Source organism: Nicrophorus vespilloides, unplaced genomic scaffold, assembly GCF_001412225.1.
Source record: "Nicrophorus vespilloides isolate i.1.1-1 unplaced genomic scaffold, Nicve_v1.0, whole genome shotgun sequence".
In the NCBI taxonomy this organism is placed as follows: Eukaryota; Metazoa; Arthropoda; class Insecta; order Coleoptera; family Silphidae; genus Nicrophorus; species Nicrophorus vespilloides.
The window spans coordinates 1-19,554 of NW_017099568.1; the positions used below are offsets into that span (position 1 = coordinate 1).

Consider the following 19,554-nt stretch of genomic DNA (forward strand, 5'->3'; position numbering starts at 1 on the left):
GTTGGTGGATATATTTTATTTTAAATATCAATATATTAGTAATTGACAATTATTGTCACATATACAATTTTATATTTACATTGCAAATCGTAATTGGTTTTAATTAATTTAAAAATGGATGCTATGCTGCAAAGACACTGCGCTCGATTATATACATAGTCCCAGAAGGTTTGAGGGAACTGATGTCGGATATTTCTAGAGAAGTACTTTTCGTCTCAATTATATAGATCTTTGTAATCTACCAAATTTTATTTGTAAACCGACATTCTAGGTGTTGAGATCGCAACCCAATGAAATATATACGTTCATAGCAGACTATTTGGATGCGTTGATGATAACCAGAGAGAACGCTCGAAGTACATTGAATCTCCAATTTAGAAACTATTATTAAGTATTCTATTTCAGTTGCGATAAAATTGGTGGAGAGCATCACCGAGATAGCTGAAGCCACTGTACAAACGTTGTTGGAAATTGGAGTATCAAGAGAAGACGCCGATGAAGTTGTTGCTATTATTCAGAAACATTTCAGGGAGCACGCAGAAATTAAAAGGTTGCACAAATTCGATGTATTGGAGCACACCGAAGGAGGTAAGTGTATCATGAAATGTTACTAATGTGTGTTTAAATGACGAGTTTTATGAGATATGGGTGAGGAGGATATCATAATCGAACGGATTCTGGCTGAGCTGAATATGACTATGGAGCAACTCGAGAAGATGGTGATTATAATACAGACTGCCTATAGGAAGTTTAAAGAGAGGCAGGAGCGAGAAAAGCAGTGGCTCTTCGGAATGGTTGATTGGAGGATCGCAGCTAGAAGTGCTATAGCTTTGTACCGGAAAACTGGTGTCACCTATTACGAAGCGAATAGAGCTGCGTCTTTGATCAAAGCCGCTTACAAAGGGTACTACACAAGGCGCGTGATGAAGCGGTTGTTGCAGCAAGGAATTGCTGATGACAGCATAATGTACGACGAAATATCATGGGAATTGGAAGAGAATAAGTACGTTTGATAATCAATTTAAATAATAAATTGTAATGTGTGTCTTTTAGGGAGTTAGACGTAAATATGAATATTAGAGTATGTAAATATTTTTTTTATTACAACTCACTACTTAGTATTCCACGGCATCCTCGAGAATCACCACGTTGGAATTGGAATATCAATCGGATGAAACTCTTGCGACAGAAGCTATGTACGATACTCTACCGATTTCGCCATACACCGATCAAACGCAGCCCGGAGAAGACACTCTGCCTATGGACGTAGAGCATTACGTTTATAACGTGGATGAAGATCACACTTTGTACATGGAGGAAGGGCACGGTGATGAACACCACGAAATGCAGGAGCATCATGAAATGGAGGAACATCACGATAAGGTAGAACACGAAGAACAAGAAATACACCATGAGGACTATGAGGAAGTGCAACAAGAGGACGAGGCTGAAATTAACGGTATAGTTCAAATATAAAATCTAAACACGTTTATTAAAAACTATAAATAATAATAATAATACTTTCTTTTAGAAGCGGAAGAACAGCCTCAAGACATTGCGCCTATGAATCCAGAAGAAATGGCAGGCGAAGAGTGAACAAATTAAACGCCAATTAAGCCTTTGATATATAAATTATCTTGCTTGGCCAAATCTGTCTTCAACTTTTTTAATTTCGCTTCTAGATCATCGTCACTTAAGTTCGCAACATCTATTCCTTTGAAATCTTCAGAACCTTGGCGATCATTCCGTTCCCTTCGTCAATTAACTTTCTTTTCAAACTGGGATCAAAATCTTTGATATATTTCATGCCTTCAACGTCTTCCAATTTTTCTTGGTATTTAGTAGCAAACTACAAAAATAACAAATTAAGCATTTTCTTTTAAAATTAATATCTAGTAGATATTATACAGATATATTAATTTTGCATAATGTTGAAGTTACCTTTATAACATCTTCTGGGAATTGTACAACTTTAGCACAGTGTATGCCGTAACTCTTGTCGCACGGTCCTTCCTTCATCGTGTATAGAGGTGTGATGGTGTTATCCGAAATAATAGCCGAAACGTGAAGATTTATCACCGTAGGAATTTCCTCTTCCAACTGTGTGATCTCGTGATAATGAGTGGCGAAGAGCGAAAACGATTTCAGTTCTTTCGCCAAATACCTAAAAATGAATATTATTATATACACATAACAAAAGAAATATTGTATATTTACTCAGCAACAGCCCAAGCTATTCCGCAGCCGTCGTAGGTGGATGTTCCTCTTCCCAATTCATCCACGATCACTAACGAGTTGGAAGTTGCGCTCTAGACATTTACCAAATGTAATTTCATTGATTATTAATTGTTCATTTGATACACACTTTGATTATTCCACGACTCTCCACCATTTCCATCATGAAAGTTGACATCCCCTTCAACTCGCAATCGTCCGCTCCAACTCTAGCCAGAATGCAATCCACCAAGGAGATTTCTGCTTCATCGCATGCAACGAAACTTCCGATTTGCGCCATCAAAACGTTCACGGCAACCATCCGCATGAAAGTACTTTTACCGCCCATGTTGGGTCCTAGAGTATAATTTAATTAGCTAGTAAAATTACAGTAAATTTTAATTAGCTACTAACAACTAATGAAAGCATAGTCACAAACCTGTTATTATTTGCAGCACCTTCTCATCTTTTATGAATTCAACATCGTTTGGTATACAGCTGATGCCATCGAATTTTTCCAAGCAAGGATGCCTACCACTTTTCAACTTTAAAATCCCTGATCCAGCTGGTAGAAGCTTAGGGCGAACGTAAGCGTTTGGTGCATTTACAGCAGCATTTGCGAACGATACCAAAACATCGACAACAGCAATACTCAAGTTAAGATTTCTTAACGTATCTACATATCCAGCTAAAATGAACATAATGATATTAATATTTGAATTATTAGGTCTGTTTTAACCCAAATTCATTATACTTATTTCCCAATCTATGGACTTTTTGTGAATATATGTAGTATATAATTGTTTTAAATCTCCATCCATTATATTAATTTAAAATCAGTTAGTAAAATAACCATTTTCAAATACCTGCGACTTCCAATATTTCAGAAACGACCGTCTTTTGTTGCTTCTCATAAGCGGATTTGATTTCTTCGTAGCTTTCGTTCAAATCTTGTAATTTGTTGTTGGAAAATCTCACTCCACCTTTAACGGTATCAATGATCTTGATGGACTTGTTTTTGCGTAAAATAGGTTCCTCCTTGAGTGTCACCCTGAAGAAGTAACCTAACTGATCGGTACGATCTAACTTGACGGTTTTTCCTTCATCAAAACACAAGTCATTGGCGACGTTGCGCAACAGCCCTTGCAGTTTCTCCTCCAGCTTCTTCTTTTGCTTGGATAAATCTAAAAAATATTCAACTACAAAGGACGGCTCTAAAGATTTATGTGAATATACCATTGAGTTCTTCATCGAAATTGGGTTTGATGAAAAATTCTCCGCGATCGACTAAATCCAAATCGATCGTTTGCTCCACCATCGATTGGAACTTCTGTAAATCCGATAAAATGTCTCCAATTGGATTCACAATCATGGCATTTACCGATTTGTTATTAATTTTTCTTAGAATTGAGATCAAAGATGGAACACTGTCTATGCTTTGATAGATCTTGTAACAGTCTTGCAGATTAGCTCTTTTCGAGCACAAGCGCTTCGCTAATATTAATAGATCTGGGATCTTGTTCAAGCCACAACAGATTATTTCGCGGGTTTCTGAATCATTCACCAGACATTCCACGATATCCTGTCGTTCGCTCAAGAGGTTTAAATCCTTCAAAGGTTGCTTAATCCATTTCTCAAGCAAACGTTTCCCTTGCGGCGTGCTGCAGCAATTCAAAACTCCGTACACACTGTCATTTTTGCCCATGTTGGAACCCGACTTATGCATCAAGTTGAGAGCGTTTATTGCGGCGCAATCTAAGCGAACGTATCTATGTGCATCCATATTCCTCATATTGTACTGATTGAAATTTTGTTCATCTCCTGTTAAGTTGAGATACTTGATAACAGCTTGCAAACTGCCCATGGCTTCGGTGTTCTTCGTTTCAGCCAGACACATAGCGTTTCTCTGCTGATTTTCGGCGAAGTACAGTAACCTATTCAGATCTTGGAAAATGTTCTCAGAGTTGAAATCGACTTTCTTGGTTTTTACCACGAGCACATTATTGCGCTCCAGCATGGACTTCAAGTTGTTCAGCTCCATGGACTCGCCCAATGGGATCACGCATTCTTTTGGATTTATTTGTGCAACGATGGCTTCCAATTCCGTGAAGAATTCGTTGTCGGTAAATTCTGAGACGCAAAAGATTCCCTCGACTATGTGTGCACAGCTGACCCCAAGCAACTAGAATTTCCAAAGAGGTAAGTTTCTTGTAGATGATAAAACACATTAATCTTACATTGTTTTTAGACAACTTAACGCCCATCACGTAACCTCCGATCAGTTCGGAACATCCATCGAAAAGGATCTCCTCGAATTGCTGAAGGTTACCAGGCGAACCCTTGTACTCTAACGTCCAATCATTGTTCCTCGATTGGCTCGCCTTCACGTACACCTCAACGCGATACTGCATAACCAATAGCAGATCTCTGATGAATTTCTCGAAATTGTTTTTGCTGAAACATGCGTAGGCCAGCTTCGGTTCATCCCCCATGTACTTGACCGAATTGGTGTGGTAGATCTTCTCCATTGCAAGGAACGCATCATTGCCGTGCAACGAGTAGTAATCTCCATGGTTAAAGAAACGGACGGTCGAGGCTGATTTCTACAAGAAAAATACATAAATCGAGAAACAGTTTTATCAGTTCCTCTAAGATGAGAATAGATATGTTGATAGTTGCTGATTGACCTATTTTCGAGCAAAGGACACGGCAACTGATAGGATTCTGGAATGAAAATATTTGAAACCACAGCACGGGTCTCTCGGAATAGTACAAGAAAAAAAAAAACAGCGGATAAACACTTTGTGCCATGGTTGATATTGAACTGTATTATCGCACGTTTTGTAAACAACTTGGATTGCCAGAATTGGTATTTATCAAATCGCATTTGCGTAGCTTATTCATGGCCGATTAAATCATCATTAATTTAATACATATTAAACAAATTACTGATTACAAGGATTGTCGAAGTAATTAAATATATTTCAATTATTCCAGCTGGAAAAGAATCCAGAGTTATTTATTAATTAAACAAATATTTTGGTTATTTACGATTTGTAAAAGTCTCCATATTTTCTTTATAAACATATTTTTTAATTCATCTTATCAAAAGAAACAAGTTATTAACAAGATTAAACATTGATTAATAAAATATTTTTCCAGTAAACAAAAAATCGTAACTTAAGCCAAGTAAATTTTAATTGCGATTTTTTCTAAATTTTATAACGAGTTCATTATCACCAATTTGTTTCTACTCCAAACTGAAACTTTTTCAATTAAAACATACCACTTCAAAAAAAAAATGATTTACGGAAGAAAGGAATAAATAAAGAATCAAAATTAATGATTTGATCATCATAATCAACTTTTATTTTTGTAAATCAAAATAGTAGCAGCTATTGTACAAAAAAATGGTGATTTTTTTAAATTTTTCAAGTGCAAGTGTACTTTATCATTGTTTAATTTTGACAAACTTTGGAGTCTTTTAAATTTAAATTAAGTTAATTATTATGAAAATTCGCTAATCATTGCGTTCACTTGTTTTTATTTTATATGTGAACTTGATTATTTAGAAATACGTGTGACATGTGCATTAGAAGTTATTTTTAAATCGCGCTAAGATGATATTAAAAAAAATGCATTTACGTGTCTGCCTTTCATCTATCAACCTGATTATGTAATGCAGATGAGATATTAGCATTATATCGTAATTTAAACAAAACGATTGTGAATAATTAGGTAATTAATATTTGTGCTACAAACATTGAAAATAATAAGATTCTTGTTTTTTTTTAATACGATCGTTTTATAACGCAGAAAACCAGTCAATCAAAAAAATATGTTACAAGGAGTCGATAATGATAACATTATGTTATTTTTTTCTTTTATATTTATTAAGGCATGTAATCCTTTGACCCAAGACGTGTATGATAGGGAATGCTCTACTAAAGTGACCTCGAAAAAAAACAGAGAATTCGCAACCTTAAGTAAATCTTATCCAGTTTTTGGTGGAAAATATTCTATTACGTTACCATAGATTTACGATGGAAATTGGGAAAGAGGGATTCCCTCGGCTTGTGTCCCAAATATAAAAAAATAAGAGGAAAATATTACGTAGAAACGATGGACTTCTTGGTAACGGAGATGAGCACGAGTGGGGGGACGACTTCGCAAGATAAAGATATTTAAGCAATTTTGCTCTTGCAGAGTTATCAGTTTCTTTCTGCTCGTGCAACTTTAAACACTGACGCAATAAACACATGTTTTCACAAGTAAGTAATCAGTTGGCTTTCCAATAAATAAATATGTTTGCTTTGCTATAATTTTTTTTTAATTGGATTCAATTATATTTGATTGTGGGTTTTCTTTTAAGGAATGAGAGTGTTAATTATACTTTGTACAATTTTTGTACTAACTTATGGGAAACCGGAAGGATATTTCCAGCAACATTACCAGTACAAGAAATCGTCGTCGACTTTTAAGAACAACGAACTGCAAACCAAAAATGACGATCAGGGTTACTATTCGAAGCAGGGTGATTTAGAGAGGCAACATCAGGCTAAAGTGGACCAAGGCAATGAACGTTCCGAGTTCATAAATCCTTCCGTCGATGGTATGGGACACACTGTTACCACTTTCAACGATAGGGATTTGACTTCGGAAGCGGAGAACGCGTTTAACAGACACAATTTGAAACCAGGTACTTCAGGTTATAATGCTTATTCGTCGTACAGCACGAACAATTTGGCTGGGCAAAGTGGACACAGAAGCAGCAATCCGACAACATACAGGATCCAATCGAACTTGGGTCAGCTGTGTAACAGCGTGGAGCAGGATATATCTAGGCAAATCCAAGAGGCGGTTTCAAAGTCTTCGTACTCGTCATATTCTGCGAGCCAAAATCTTAGGTACCTTGAAAGTGAACTGAAGTCTAACATCACTAGGAAATTGCAAGAAGCATTGGATAGGCAATACGGAAGACAGAGTCAACGCGGTTCATTTTCGTATACCTTATCTTCTACCGGCTCATACAGCCCTCAAGCCAACTACGAAACGCAAGAGTTAGCGGATTTGCGTAAGCAAATCGAGAACAACTTATTGACGAAACTACGCAACGAAGTTCAAACTTACAGCGAAAGCAACTACCAACAGAGAAGCGACCAGAACAGTTATGGCTATCGCGATTCTGCTGAGATCGAAGATTTGAACAGATATCCTTCTCGCGGACAGCAAACCGAAGAACCAACTTATTACACGACCCAATATCCGGAGAGAATTACGCAGAGCAGACCAAACGCTCATTCATCTAGCTATAGCAGGGGTTCCAGCTATTCCGGATCTTCATCTTATAACACACAATATCAACCAACCTACACGGTTCAACAAACAGTTCCGGTACAGAGGATCGTAATTCAGCCATCCATCAGCATAACAGACCTTGCTAGCCAGGTTCAACACGATCTTTTTACAAATGTAAACGATAAACTTAGAGCGTACCAGAAATCATTGACTAGCAGCGCGTACACTTACACTAATACCCGTCCAGATTTCAATGCTAAGCTCCAAGAGTTTAAAAATGAATTGATTAACAATATTACTATTCAATTCTATGATAACATTGAAAGAAACCTCGGAAGGCAAGTTACAAAGGATGGCTATTCGTTTAGTCAAGGACAGACTACAAACGCAAATTACAGAATTAAAGATTTCGAAAATTTAAAGAGCCAGCTCCAGGAAAACTTGGTCAATCATTTAGAAAAAAGTTTCAAGCAGCAAGAAGAAAGTTACCTTTCTAGTAAGCAAACCAGCAGCAGTTCCTACAGTAATTTGGGAAGGAAATACGTCCAACATGGTCCAGCTTATTCCCAACATTTGACCAATGAACATGCTGGAAATTCAGATTATTACAATCGCCCTACGTCGTACGTACCTAGAGATTCGCAAACAAGCGAAAGCTCCTCCTCGTACGCATCCTCTTACAATCAACAGAGCCAGTTACAAGATATCAGAAACGAAGTTTTGAAGGATTTAGGGCAAGATGTCCAGTACGCTATAATCCCATCTCACAGCCAATACAGTCAATCGGAAATTGATCGTTTAACCCAGGAGTTACAGAGGAATTTGACGCTTAGGTTGGAGGAATCTCTGAAGAGCCATTACGGTAATCAAGGTATGCGCAACGGCTATTCCTACACGATTTCATCGTCCGGATCATTGAATCCTAATGCAAATTACAATAGCCAAGATTTGCAATATCTCACCCAGCAATTGCAAAAGGACTTAGAAAGACAATTGAACGAACAGATTAGTCGGCATAGCCAAACTTCATCTTACAGCCAAACGTCATCGTCGTCATCTTATAATTCAAACCCCAGCTATCGCAAAGGCTATTCGAGTTCCGGAAACAGAGAGATGAAAAGAATGGAATCGTACGGACAACAACATTATTGCGATGATTGCATGCAAGGGGACCAGCCATACTCAAAGCACGACCATATGGGACAAATGCAGCAAGACTATGAGTATGGTGATGATGATGCACAACAACAGGTACAAGACATAGAACAATGGCCGATGAATAGCCAATATGTAAAACCTCAAACATCATATGTAGGGCAGCAACCTGTCGACTACGAAGATTTGTCACAGAATGTAGAACAATTTAATCACCACTCTTTTAACCAAAAAATAACGAAGGACGATGTTTACAATAAACTGGAAGTCGCTACGACAACAGTCAAACCAAAGATCGAAAGGACTCCAGTTCATTTCAACAGCTATGAACCTTTGCGCTTGGCCAATGCTCAGGGAAAGCAATACAACAGGGGTGACCAAGTCGATGAAGAAGGACAACGTGTAATGGATGAGGATACAGTAAAAGTGCACATTGGTGGTCAATACAACCAACTGCCCCAGCAACAACAAACCGTAGAAAAACACGTCTCTACACCATTGCAAACAGTCAACTCGTTAGGCGTTAATTACAATCAACACAGTTACGAGGGCCAGCAAACGGTTGATTATGAAGACGCAGACATGTACCAGCAACATATGGATAGACAACAAGTCCAGAATTTCGATAATAACCCATTCAGACAATTTCAAGTCGGCAGTCAAATTAACAAACATCCCGAACAAGAAATTGCACCGAGCTTTAACTTCAGTCCTTTAGAAGTAATAGCACATCAAGGGTCAAACTACAATCAAAGACAGACTACGCAGCGTGTCGAAGATTTAAACAAGTTGGATAAGCAAAAGGATTCCCCGAAAATCGATAATTCTATTAACAAGCATGAACAGCAAATCGAGGATTTTGAAGATGAACAAAGGCAAGTCACACATGGAAAATACACAGACCAAGAGTCAGACTTAGGACAAAAGGTAGTAGATTACGATGACTTATCATTTTCGAGTCAAAAACATACTGGATCCGATGACCAAGAAGTATATTCGCAAATTCATACTAGCCAAACACAACATAAACCTACAACTGATGATTTGGTACACCAAAAAGTAGAAGATCCTAAATTGGAATCTCAAAACAGACGATTCACCGTTAACAAACCAAGCTATTTTTACGGACAAAAAACAGAAGACTTAACGCAAGAAACGGAAGACTTAACACAAGAAACCGAAAACAACAACAGACAAAGAGTGAATGGACACTCATACTTTGGAGACCATTCACAAGATTATGACGATCAGCAACAACAACAACAGGTACAAGAAGATTATTTCACTACACCCAAGAGCAGTGGCTCTATTAGTTTAAGTGATGCCCATAACACTTACATCAGGCAATCGCAATATCAAGGAGCATCTAGCTACAATCAATTTGCACATGTTGAGCAACAACAAGAGGAGCAGCAGCAACAATTACCAACCAGATACATAAATCCTGCTGTTATGCACCACTCGAATTCCCATGAAATTAACCAAGTACAACAGGTGCAGACACACCACATTCCAAAATTGGAAATACAATCTGCTAAAGTTTTAGAGGACCATAGAAACGGCAACGGTTACAATTACGGAGTTGCTTGGAACGCACAAAATGAGTTTGAACAAGCTCAAGAATTTGATGTACAGAAAATAGAAAAGCAAAATGCAAAGCAATTGGAGGGTCAACATGCTGTCAGTGGTTACAACTATGGAACTTCTTGGCAACCCAGGGAAGACTTTGAACAAGTTCAAGAAATGGATGAACAGAAATTGGAGAAGCAAACTGCTAAAGTTATGACCAGCTATGGTGCAGGTTATGGAACTGCAGAGGAGCATGAACCAACTGTTGTGGATGATACTGTGGAAGTTGTCACAGAGCCTGAGCAAAAAGGATTCTGGAAGAAAGTCGGTGGTGGCATCACCAGTACTTTCAATTCTGCCAAACAGAAAGCTAAAGGTTTAGCTGAGAAGCTGAACATTCTCTAATTTACTACAATAATGATTTTATGAACTGTTGACCAATTTACCAGATTACTTTTTAATTTATATATATGAAAATAATGTATTTATAATCTATTGATTTTATAATAGAAACACAATTAAATTTACACGGTATTATTTTCCTTTCAACTATTTAAACTAGACAAAGCACTTACCTCCGGCAAATTGTTGTAGAATCTTATAAAGGCAAGTTGTTGATTAAAATCTGAAGAGGTTACAAGAAAATAATTATTAATAATAAGACAACAATAAGATGACAATGATTTTTACCAAAACTAAGGGCACGGGTAGCCTCCGATTTGCTCATATTAACAATTGTGTATTAAATTTGAATGTAATTTATAAGCAAATACTGTGAAATTCCATACCAGAACTGAAACTTTGGCGCGCACAAAATGCGAATCTAATTTATAAACATGAAGTTGGCAATAAATTGCAAAGTTATAAAATTATAAGTATTACATAAGATCGGTTTATTTTCTGTTTCTCATTAGTGCATTAGTGTTCTTATTTCTTTTTAATAAATCTATTTTGAACGAAACTGTATTCTATAAATTATAATTATGGTGTTTTATGAAATTCCCTAGTTTTATGTCGACCAAAGGCAACTTCAGTTAATTCTGCTGTCAGATTAAATTGTATCGAATTTAAGCATTTATTAGTGAAACTATAAAATTAACAAACACAAAGATGTCTTTAATATCTTCCAATGAAGCCCCTAACATGCAGCAGATTGATTTAACGTCGTTAAACATCCAGCAGTTAACGACTTTGAAACAGCAAATTGATCAGGTACATAACCTCAAAGATTCTAGCCTCATGAGATTATTACTTCTTTTTCTATGCAGGAATTGAATCTGTTTCAAAACTCTTTGCATCACCTGAAATCGGCACAAGGGAAATTCAATGTTTCCGGCGAGTGTCTAGAGAAATTCACACCCGAATGTGAAGGAAAAAGCATTCTAGTCCCATTGACTGGTTCTGTATCCTTATATGGTCATAAATTCTTCTTAATATAGATTTTTTGTGGTGAATTCCTTAATGATTGATTTAGATGTATGTCCCTGGTAAAATAGCTGACACCAAAAACGTAATTATTGATATTGGAACCAGATATTATGCTCAAAAGGTAAGATAAAGCATTGTCTTTAAAGTCAATTGTATTTCAAAGTAATGGTTTTAGGATGTGAACGATGCGAAGGATTACTTCAAGAGGAAAGTTGTCTTTGTGACTGAGCAAATGGAAAAGATCCAAATGCTTGGTTTAGAGAAGAGCAAGATCCGAGATGCTATATGTGAAGTTATAGAAATGAAAATCCAACAGCAAAGCCAACAGGCTGCTACAGTTAAGAGTTGAGAATAGGATCTATTGGAATGCTTCATTAACATTTTTTTTTGTCTTTTCTTTGGTTTATCACCTGAGCTCCACTCAGTTCACGCTTTTAAAAATCATACAATAAAGTTCTTAATTTATAACAAATATTTGTATTCATTTATTGTGCACTAATAGGTATATACAAAGGGTCCTTATAATTCACAGTCTACAAAATCAAACAATCCATGTTAATAGCATTAACTAGAAATTGATTAAAGCTATTGTAATTAGATCTGATTAATAACAAATAAACTTTTATTTATGAATTGAAAACAAAAAACAATTCGTGTTTTAAACCTAGAATTGTCTGTATAGTACAACAAGTAAATAGTTAATGCTATTTCGTTTAAAAAATCACATTCAGTATATAATACAAAGGTGTTAATGAACGAAGGGCATCAATAGAAGACACAGTCTTGATATAGTCGATTGCATTCAGAGAGATTCGTCCGCACAAAACAAAAAACTTAATAATGGTCAAATAATCAACATTTAATATTTTCCTACACACATTCGTCGATTTTTTTCCGCTATATTTCGATTTCGCCTTCTTATTTATATTTTTCTTTATTTATTTATTTTTGTATATGTTTATTTTTTGAATCCATGAAATTTGCAATGGAGAGAGATGTGGAAACGAGATGTTTCCTCGGCTCGTTCATGTTCTCGCCTTATGTGAAGATTCTTAGAGTCAACGCCAAGAGAAGAATAATTGATCCAAATGTATCTGAAACAGAGAACGAATACATTAATCAATAACATATTGGAAATACATAAAAACTACACGAATCCTTTTATAACTTATTACATTTTTATAATTTAAATAATCTCAAGTACTTAAAAATATTACTATTTTCTTAAGGTAGTGTGAAAAATGGGTTTTACGATCATTATTGGTATACAAATGTTGGAAATAAAAAAATCAAAAATTGTAATAAATAAAAGAGCAAGAGAATTATTGATATTTCATCTGAATCTTTTGCTGATTGTACGTTAATCGAATGATAAATTTCCATTTATGATTTTTTGGTACATATGTCTCTTCGTTTGCACCAATATCTTAGACATGGATCGGTTACCAAATTTTAAGATTATATCTGGCATAAATGTTTATGTGAGAAAAAATAGTGATTAATTAGTGATTCTTTGATTCGATTAAAAGAAAATCTAAGATTTTCAATATGACAATTATATGAAGATGTGCTTATTAGAGCTCAATTTGCTCGATTGGTTCGATTTCCAAAACACAACAAAAAATTGTGGTGGCTGTTAAACCCGAAAGGGGTAGAAATAGGGGCGAAAAGATATATCAATCAATAAATTGATGTTAATCTCTTTGAATTTAAGAAAAAAAAAATGATCTAACCGAAATAATTCCTAAACTATATGCAATTATTTATTTTAAATTAAAAGTGTTAAATGTTTTTTTTACGTATATAAATGGTAAATATTTAAAAATAACCTTTAGGTGATAATAAATTTGTTTCAATTTGTTACTTCTCTCTTTGGAGAGTTTTACTATATTTATTAACATTTTCAAACAACAATAAAGATTCAAGCATGTCTATTAAGAACTGTGCTAAACAATAAGTAGGAGTTGTTTTGCTTGCCCTTAGTCTTGTGTATTGTACACCAAACCGTTTTCTTTTACCAGAGTTTAAACTTATAAGTTCCAAGATGCCATAATATACTTACCACAATGATTTTTTTTTAATATACAGTAGAACCTCGCTTAACGAGTTTAATCCGATCCAAAATTTCCGGATTTTTACATATTCAAAAATACACGTAATATGTGTACTTGACAATAAAGAAATAAGTAATAATTAACTGTGCTTGAACTGAAGCTAAATAAATAGAAGTTACAGAAGTATTTTAACTTTCTTTCTACTTATTATTCTTAAACTATTGGCGAGGTTGTCATCATGTTACGATTTGCTGTAAACAAAATACCTTTCAACTTGGTCGCAGCGGCTGGAGCGTCCGCAGTTGCAGTGTACGTTTCAACTTCGTCCATGAAATGATAAGTAGCATTGAATCCGGTTCCATCCAGTCTATCGGTGGACCGGAAGGTGACACGGAAGAATTTTCGTTTAGATTCGATGTCGAACTCCTTCAGCTGACCACAATACCTCGGGTACTTGCGATCACGAGTCATGTAATTCGAGAACTCTACGTAATCGCTATCCGAAGCTGCCTCACACCTATATTAAAAAAAAGATATAAATTAATAATTAATACATTATAAAATTTATTATCAAATTTTAGTTAAGATTTAAAGAAATTTCGGTGATTAATTTAATAAAATAAATGTGGTAGGTACTAGAAAATTTCGAGTAGTGTGAAATCGTGTGATGAAGGACTAAGATTCAATTCATACTAGAATTATGTTTAAAATTCTAAGAATTCGCTGGTTACCATACACTCAGTTACTTGTGTCTATATGCATCAAATATGACGCACATATCAACATTTGGAATTAATGTTTTTATATAGAAAATTTGTAATAAAACTTTTCGCCAAGAAATACACAACTAATAGTTATTGAACTGCTATGCCAAGTTAAGACAATTTGTAATCAAACGGAAATTATCAAAAGAATGAATTTTCGTATCTTATTATGTGAATATACATCGTGTTGTAAGAGTTTTGACTGTATGTAGTAAAATCACTTGTATAATATCTCATGTAGTAGTATATATTAATATATTAGTAATGCATCAAAATGTAGATCAAATAGGTAGGAATCATTATTACTTTATAATTTATGTCATTGGAATTTGAAAATATCTGATTAGATAACAGATTACTTCGCTTCTTTCGTTGAAAGTTTATAAATATTCCAATGCTTACGGTAAGACTCCTTCGACGTCGAAGTAGTTGAAGTGGAGATGGATCTTTTCATCCTGATTGCCGTTGAAGAAGTAATGGCACTCGGTGTCGCGGGGATAATAACCGGGATAATTCGGGCTGTGGAAGTATCCGGTCCGGCTTACATTACTATTAAAGACGAAGGCACATGGGTAATCCGGTAGTTGGGATCCAGTTTTAATGCCGAAATCTGCAATGCGGCGAGAAATTAAAATGAATAAGTGATGGACTGCGGACGGACACGCAGCATCCCGAAGACATACTTTCGGTAAAACTGAACTGGGCCTTGAAGCCCCTAGAGTAGCGCGAAGAAATTACACTGTCAAACTTCAGGGTGAGTCTTGGTCCGTTCGACATCATCGGCTTTGGCATTGTGTTGCCGCAGAAGCTGTCTATTTTATCATCCCTTCCATCTATATGCACGAAGGCGGTCAGCGAATCGTGGTTCTCGCATCTAAAAGAAAATATAAACACGCATTTATAATTTGCAAATTAAGATAAACCACATTTTAGGATGCACATCAATAATACAAAATAAGTATAAGACACACTCTTATTAAAATAAAATTCTCTTCATAAATTGATGTGTTTTGAGGTAAAAACTAACGATATATTTGTCATAACAACAAGTCCATAGATTGTATAGACCTATAAACCAGGGTATAAAGTATTTACCATAATTTTAGTAATCCTGAGGTTAATATTTATTTTTTTGTCTTATGAGAATGAAATAGTAATAGTTGTAACCAGTGGAGGTTGGTGACAGTAGAAACAGGTTTAGTCAACTAAGTTATCAAAATTATTGCTTAAGTAAATGCGGTTTCGAGAGCCGCATGCGGCTCTTCGTTTAGTCAAGTGCGGCTCCCATTAAAATGTTAGTTTATATATGACTTGTGACAATATTAAAATACAAATTTTTGAATTTGTGTATCTACGTGTGACTCTTTATAAAATATAAAAAAAACGACACTCTTTGGCCTCATGAGTGCGCACCCCTGGTATTAGTTGTAATGTAGTTTATAGTGTTTGGTCCATTTTATTTGCTAAATACTTACTGTTTAGAATCATCGGAGGGATGATACAAGTTAAAATCTTGGAAGACAATTTGCACTCGCTCCTTGCCTCTGCCTTGGAACTCGTAATGGCAGGTGGTCCTCGAAGGATACGGAGCCGGGTAATTCGGACTGGAGACCGTGCCATTTTTCAGGACATCGCTGTTATAAATAACGTCGCAACTGGACCCTGTAAGCAAATAATTCATACTTAATCCAATCTTGGAGACTAGGGAATAAGAGCTTGTGGAGGCAGAGCGGGACACTAGTTTTTAATCAATCAAAGTGCTAAACGACAAATATAAAAAGAGTAAAGAACTATACTTCTGCCTCCGCTAATTCGCTTAATAATTGCATTGGAATCAGACAATTCGTGGTGATCCTAAAATACGTACACACTACAGTTCGGATTCATTGCACATCAACGGAAGATCAATTTAGATGGGAAAGGCAACAATGACACACGTATGTACGAGCACGAGGCCAGGGTTAATTAAAGTAGATGGTATTCAAAACGTTGTTTAGCTCTGCAATATTCCGCGACACTCTAATATGCATATGCAGGGGTTGGACATACACCAAAATGACCCAATTACACCTTTATTCACACACACACACATACCGACCGGCATTCAAATTGAACATCAGCATCAACAGCCCTCACGCAAAAAAAAAGATGTTAAAAGCTGACACATTGGCGTGACGAAATTGCGGTAGTTTCTGATAATTAACTTTTGGTTTGTACACATTTATCTTTGACGGTGAATTATAATTACTATTTAATAATTTCTACCATAATTTCATAAATTAATATGTAATACTTCCTATGAATATGTATCATAAGAAAAACATTTTTAAAATAATTTGCGTACATGAAACAGATGAAATTTTTCTAATTATAAATATGTTCCATGGTCTTTAATTACAATATAAGAAATCATTTCTTTAAAAATGTTAATTAATTTTATGGTGAAGCAGATTTGTTAAGTACAACATGTACAACGTGTTGTAATTAAACAGATCTGTCCAAATCCATTCTGTTCTTCATCAGTGTTCGTTAGAAATAAACATAAACGTGTTTTTGCTTCAATAATTATGTAATATTGATAATATCTCTTTAATCTGTTTTATTAATTGTAACTTCTGTCCTCTCCAAAAAGTATTATATGCTGTTATTCTTTATTTACGCTTAATCGAGACAGTCGCTTATTAATCGCAAATCATAGAAAACGGAAACAAAACCGAGCAAATAATAAATAGAACAACTTCGGATATTTGGGCGATCCGCTTAAATATACTAGTTCCGATTAAGCGGAAACGACTGTATATACATATAGTATTATTTAATGGTTTTCACACAACTAAAAACAATATTAATTATTGGTTATTATAATATTCTCATTTTGTCAAAATAATGTAGACATAACAATTGATACGTAAAGAGATATTATAATAAGTTGAAAGAAAGGTCAGTGATAAGATTGATAAAAACTGAAACGTCATTGAAAGATCTACTACAAGTTGCAACAATTCAGTTGCAAGTTGTTAATTAAAAAATAATGTCATTGCATGTTACAATAAATCATTCATTTATTTCATTTTTTTGCTCTGTAATTATTTATGAATGTGTATGGTTGTTGCAATCATTGTTGTTATTATTTTTATATGAGTAAAACAGTAAACATGACATGAATAATCTGGTTAGCAAAAACTTTGTTTTCAAAGCTAAAAATGTTTTACCATTTTAACCACAATATTTTTACTTTTTCCTCCGTATAGCAAATGTAAATATATTAATATGCACAATATATATTTCAACAAATTCTTAAATATGTCTTCAGCTTCTATAATGATGTCTCATAAATGAATAATATATAATCTAAAATATCTTATTGTAATTTAATATATGTAAATAAGCTCTTGCATCTAATATAAAGTACAAAACCAATCTATACTTTGAAAATATTTGAATCAATATTCAAACTTTAAAATTTATTAAAATATTTTAAAGAATTTATGTACTTTTTTTGGTATGTTAAGTAATTATAATTTACATTCATTTACAACAATAATAATAGTTATTGAACATTGGACTTTTGTTTAATTTTTATAAAATTTTTATGTAATTTATGTTCTTTTTTATATTCTGACCAATAAATTATATTTATTTAATCATTTGAAATAGTAAGTTGATTTATAACAAAATATGAAAGCACAGTTTATTTTGTATGTAGTAAATATATTTCAATCAAGCGATGTATAAAATCCTTTTCAGAGGCGCCAGTGTAAATTGTATCATCGTATAACTACATCTATATATAAGAAGGAATGTATTTATAAATCCTCGAAACCTTTATAAATAACGATAAATCCGATTTCGTACAGCCCTTCGGTAATCTTGCGCCAAGTCTCTGATGGTGATTGGTAGTGCGAAAATTAAATTGGGTCAAAATGTGTATCATCTATCTATATATCTAGAGAAAAAGAGAAATAGAGAGAGAAATAGTGTCGTTTTCTTGATAAAGCGAACCTGCAACAAAACCCCAGGTGTAATGGTCCGAGTGGGCGCAAAACATTGCCCTAAGAGGAGGCCATGCATCGAAATCAGATTATCACCTTCCACCTTCCTCTCTCCTTCCTACAGGTAATTCAATAGAAGATGCTCTTAAGTGACGACGGCGAAAGAAAGAAGGAACAAAAAGCGAAAAGAAGTGGAATCAAAGCGAAGAAACATTTACATTTCGATATTGATTTCTCTCGTTAATAGAATTATCTTCTCGTACCTTCCGTTCAATTAAGAGCCAATTTATAGTCTTTTTTATTGTATTACAGTTAAAGCAAGAAGTGCAAAATCGTAATTCTTAGATTAACAGACTTCAGTTGTTTAATATTGATTTATTTTAAAATTGTTTTTTGGTACATGATTATAATAATAATAGATAAATGTTTCAGATAATTGACAACTCAATAATTTTAGTTAATGACTGAAGTGGGATATTTTCAAATTGATAACAGGGGAGACTTTCAAATGTTTTTAGTTGATGACATGGAAGTAGATCAATTTCTTCTAGAACTCAAGCAAGCGGCTCCTTAGCCGTGGGTTACCGACCTTTATTATTGTAAACCTAACAGTTAGGTTAGGTTTGAATATAATTTATTATGTAGTATACTGAACTTTTCTACAAGTATAGTTCCTAGTAGTATAGGAGTTTCCATACCTATTTCTTTTGAGTAATTATATGAATCCGCATGTTAACTTGAATAGGTATTTTTTTTATCATATTATTAACATTTTGGGATTAGATTAATTCTGAAATATAGAATTTCAAATTTTCAATTTCGTGGTAGAAAATTATCCGGCAGAATGCCGAATATAGATATAAAACGAAGGGTAATCAAGGTATTGATGCATGGTTATTGGATGGAATTATTAAATACAGAGCTATGAATCACGCCTGCCGCTGAATTATAGCTTTATTTCAATGATAGTCACATATTGGGCAATTGTGAGATGATTCATGCGCTTTGTTTGCGCAAACTAAAAGTTCGAATTTGCGGCTAGTTTCTTTATGAATGTCGAACGTATTAATGAATCAAATT

General features: G+C 34.6%; 5 protein-coding genes across 5 annotated transcripts; 3 read left to right on the forward strand and 2 right to left on the reverse strand.

The window, feature by feature from the left end:
* Positions 1-405: 405 nt before the first annotated feature.
* LOC108564754 lies at positions 406-1,611 on the forward strand (the record flags this gene model as incomplete). The annotated part of the gene is made up of 5 exons (XM_017923867.1): positions 406-588; positions 643-1,003; positions 1,054-1,063; positions 1,120-1,459; positions 1,532-1,611. Coding segments are annotated over 5 exons (959 nt in total), but the record flags the coding sequence as incomplete, so codon positions are not given.
* On the reverse strand, positions 1,474-11,109 carry LOC108564757 (DNA mismatch repair protein Msh2-like). The gene is given in 11 exon segments (XM_017923870.1): positions 1,474-1,723; positions 1,726-1,849; positions 1,942-2,164; positions 2,218-2,309; positions 2,366-2,571; positions 2,654-2,902; positions 3,081-3,398; positions 3,451-4,396; positions 4,452-4,817; positions 10,812-10,861; positions 10,927-11,109. Coding segments are annotated over 11 exon segments (2,733 nt in total). The 5' UTR covers positions 10,964-11,109; the 3' UTR covers positions 1,474-1,601.
* Positions 6,375-10,759, forward strand: LOC108564756 (interaptin-like). Its single transcript, XM_017923869.1, has 2 exons — positions 6,375-6,485; positions 6,587-10,759. Exon 2 carries the CDS (start codon positions 6,589-6,591, stop codon positions 10,639-10,641), a length of 4,053 nt encoding a protein of 1,350 aa, XP_017779358.1. The 5' UTR covers positions 6,375-6,485; positions 6,587-6,588; the 3' UTR covers positions 10,642-10,759.
* Positions 11,110-11,223: 114 nt separating the features above from the next.
* On the forward strand, positions 11,224-12,136 carry LOC108564759 (prefoldin subunit 5). The gene is made up of 4 exons (XM_017923871.1): positions 11,224-11,448; positions 11,505-11,639; positions 11,711-11,785; positions 11,840-12,136. The coding sequence occupies exons 1-4, from the start codon at positions 11,347-11,349 to the stop codon at positions 12,011-12,013; spliced, it is 486 nt and encodes a 161-aa protein (XP_017779360.1). The 5' UTR covers positions 11,224-11,346; the 3' UTR covers positions 12,014-12,136.
* Positions 12,122-18,530, reverse strand: LOC108564755 (suppressor of lurcher protein 1-like). Its single transcript, XM_017923868.1, has 6 exons — positions 18,485-18,530; positions 15,958-16,144; positions 15,166-15,356; positions 14,885-15,092; positions 13,985-14,235; positions 12,122-12,758 (listed from the first exon to the last, which is right to left on the reverse strand). Exons 1-6 carry the CDS (start codon positions 18,528-18,530, stop codon positions 12,703-12,705), a joined length of 939 nt encoding a protein of 312 aa, XP_017779357.1. The 3' UTR covers positions 12,122-12,702.
* Positions 18,531-19,554: the final 1,024 nt, after the last annotated feature.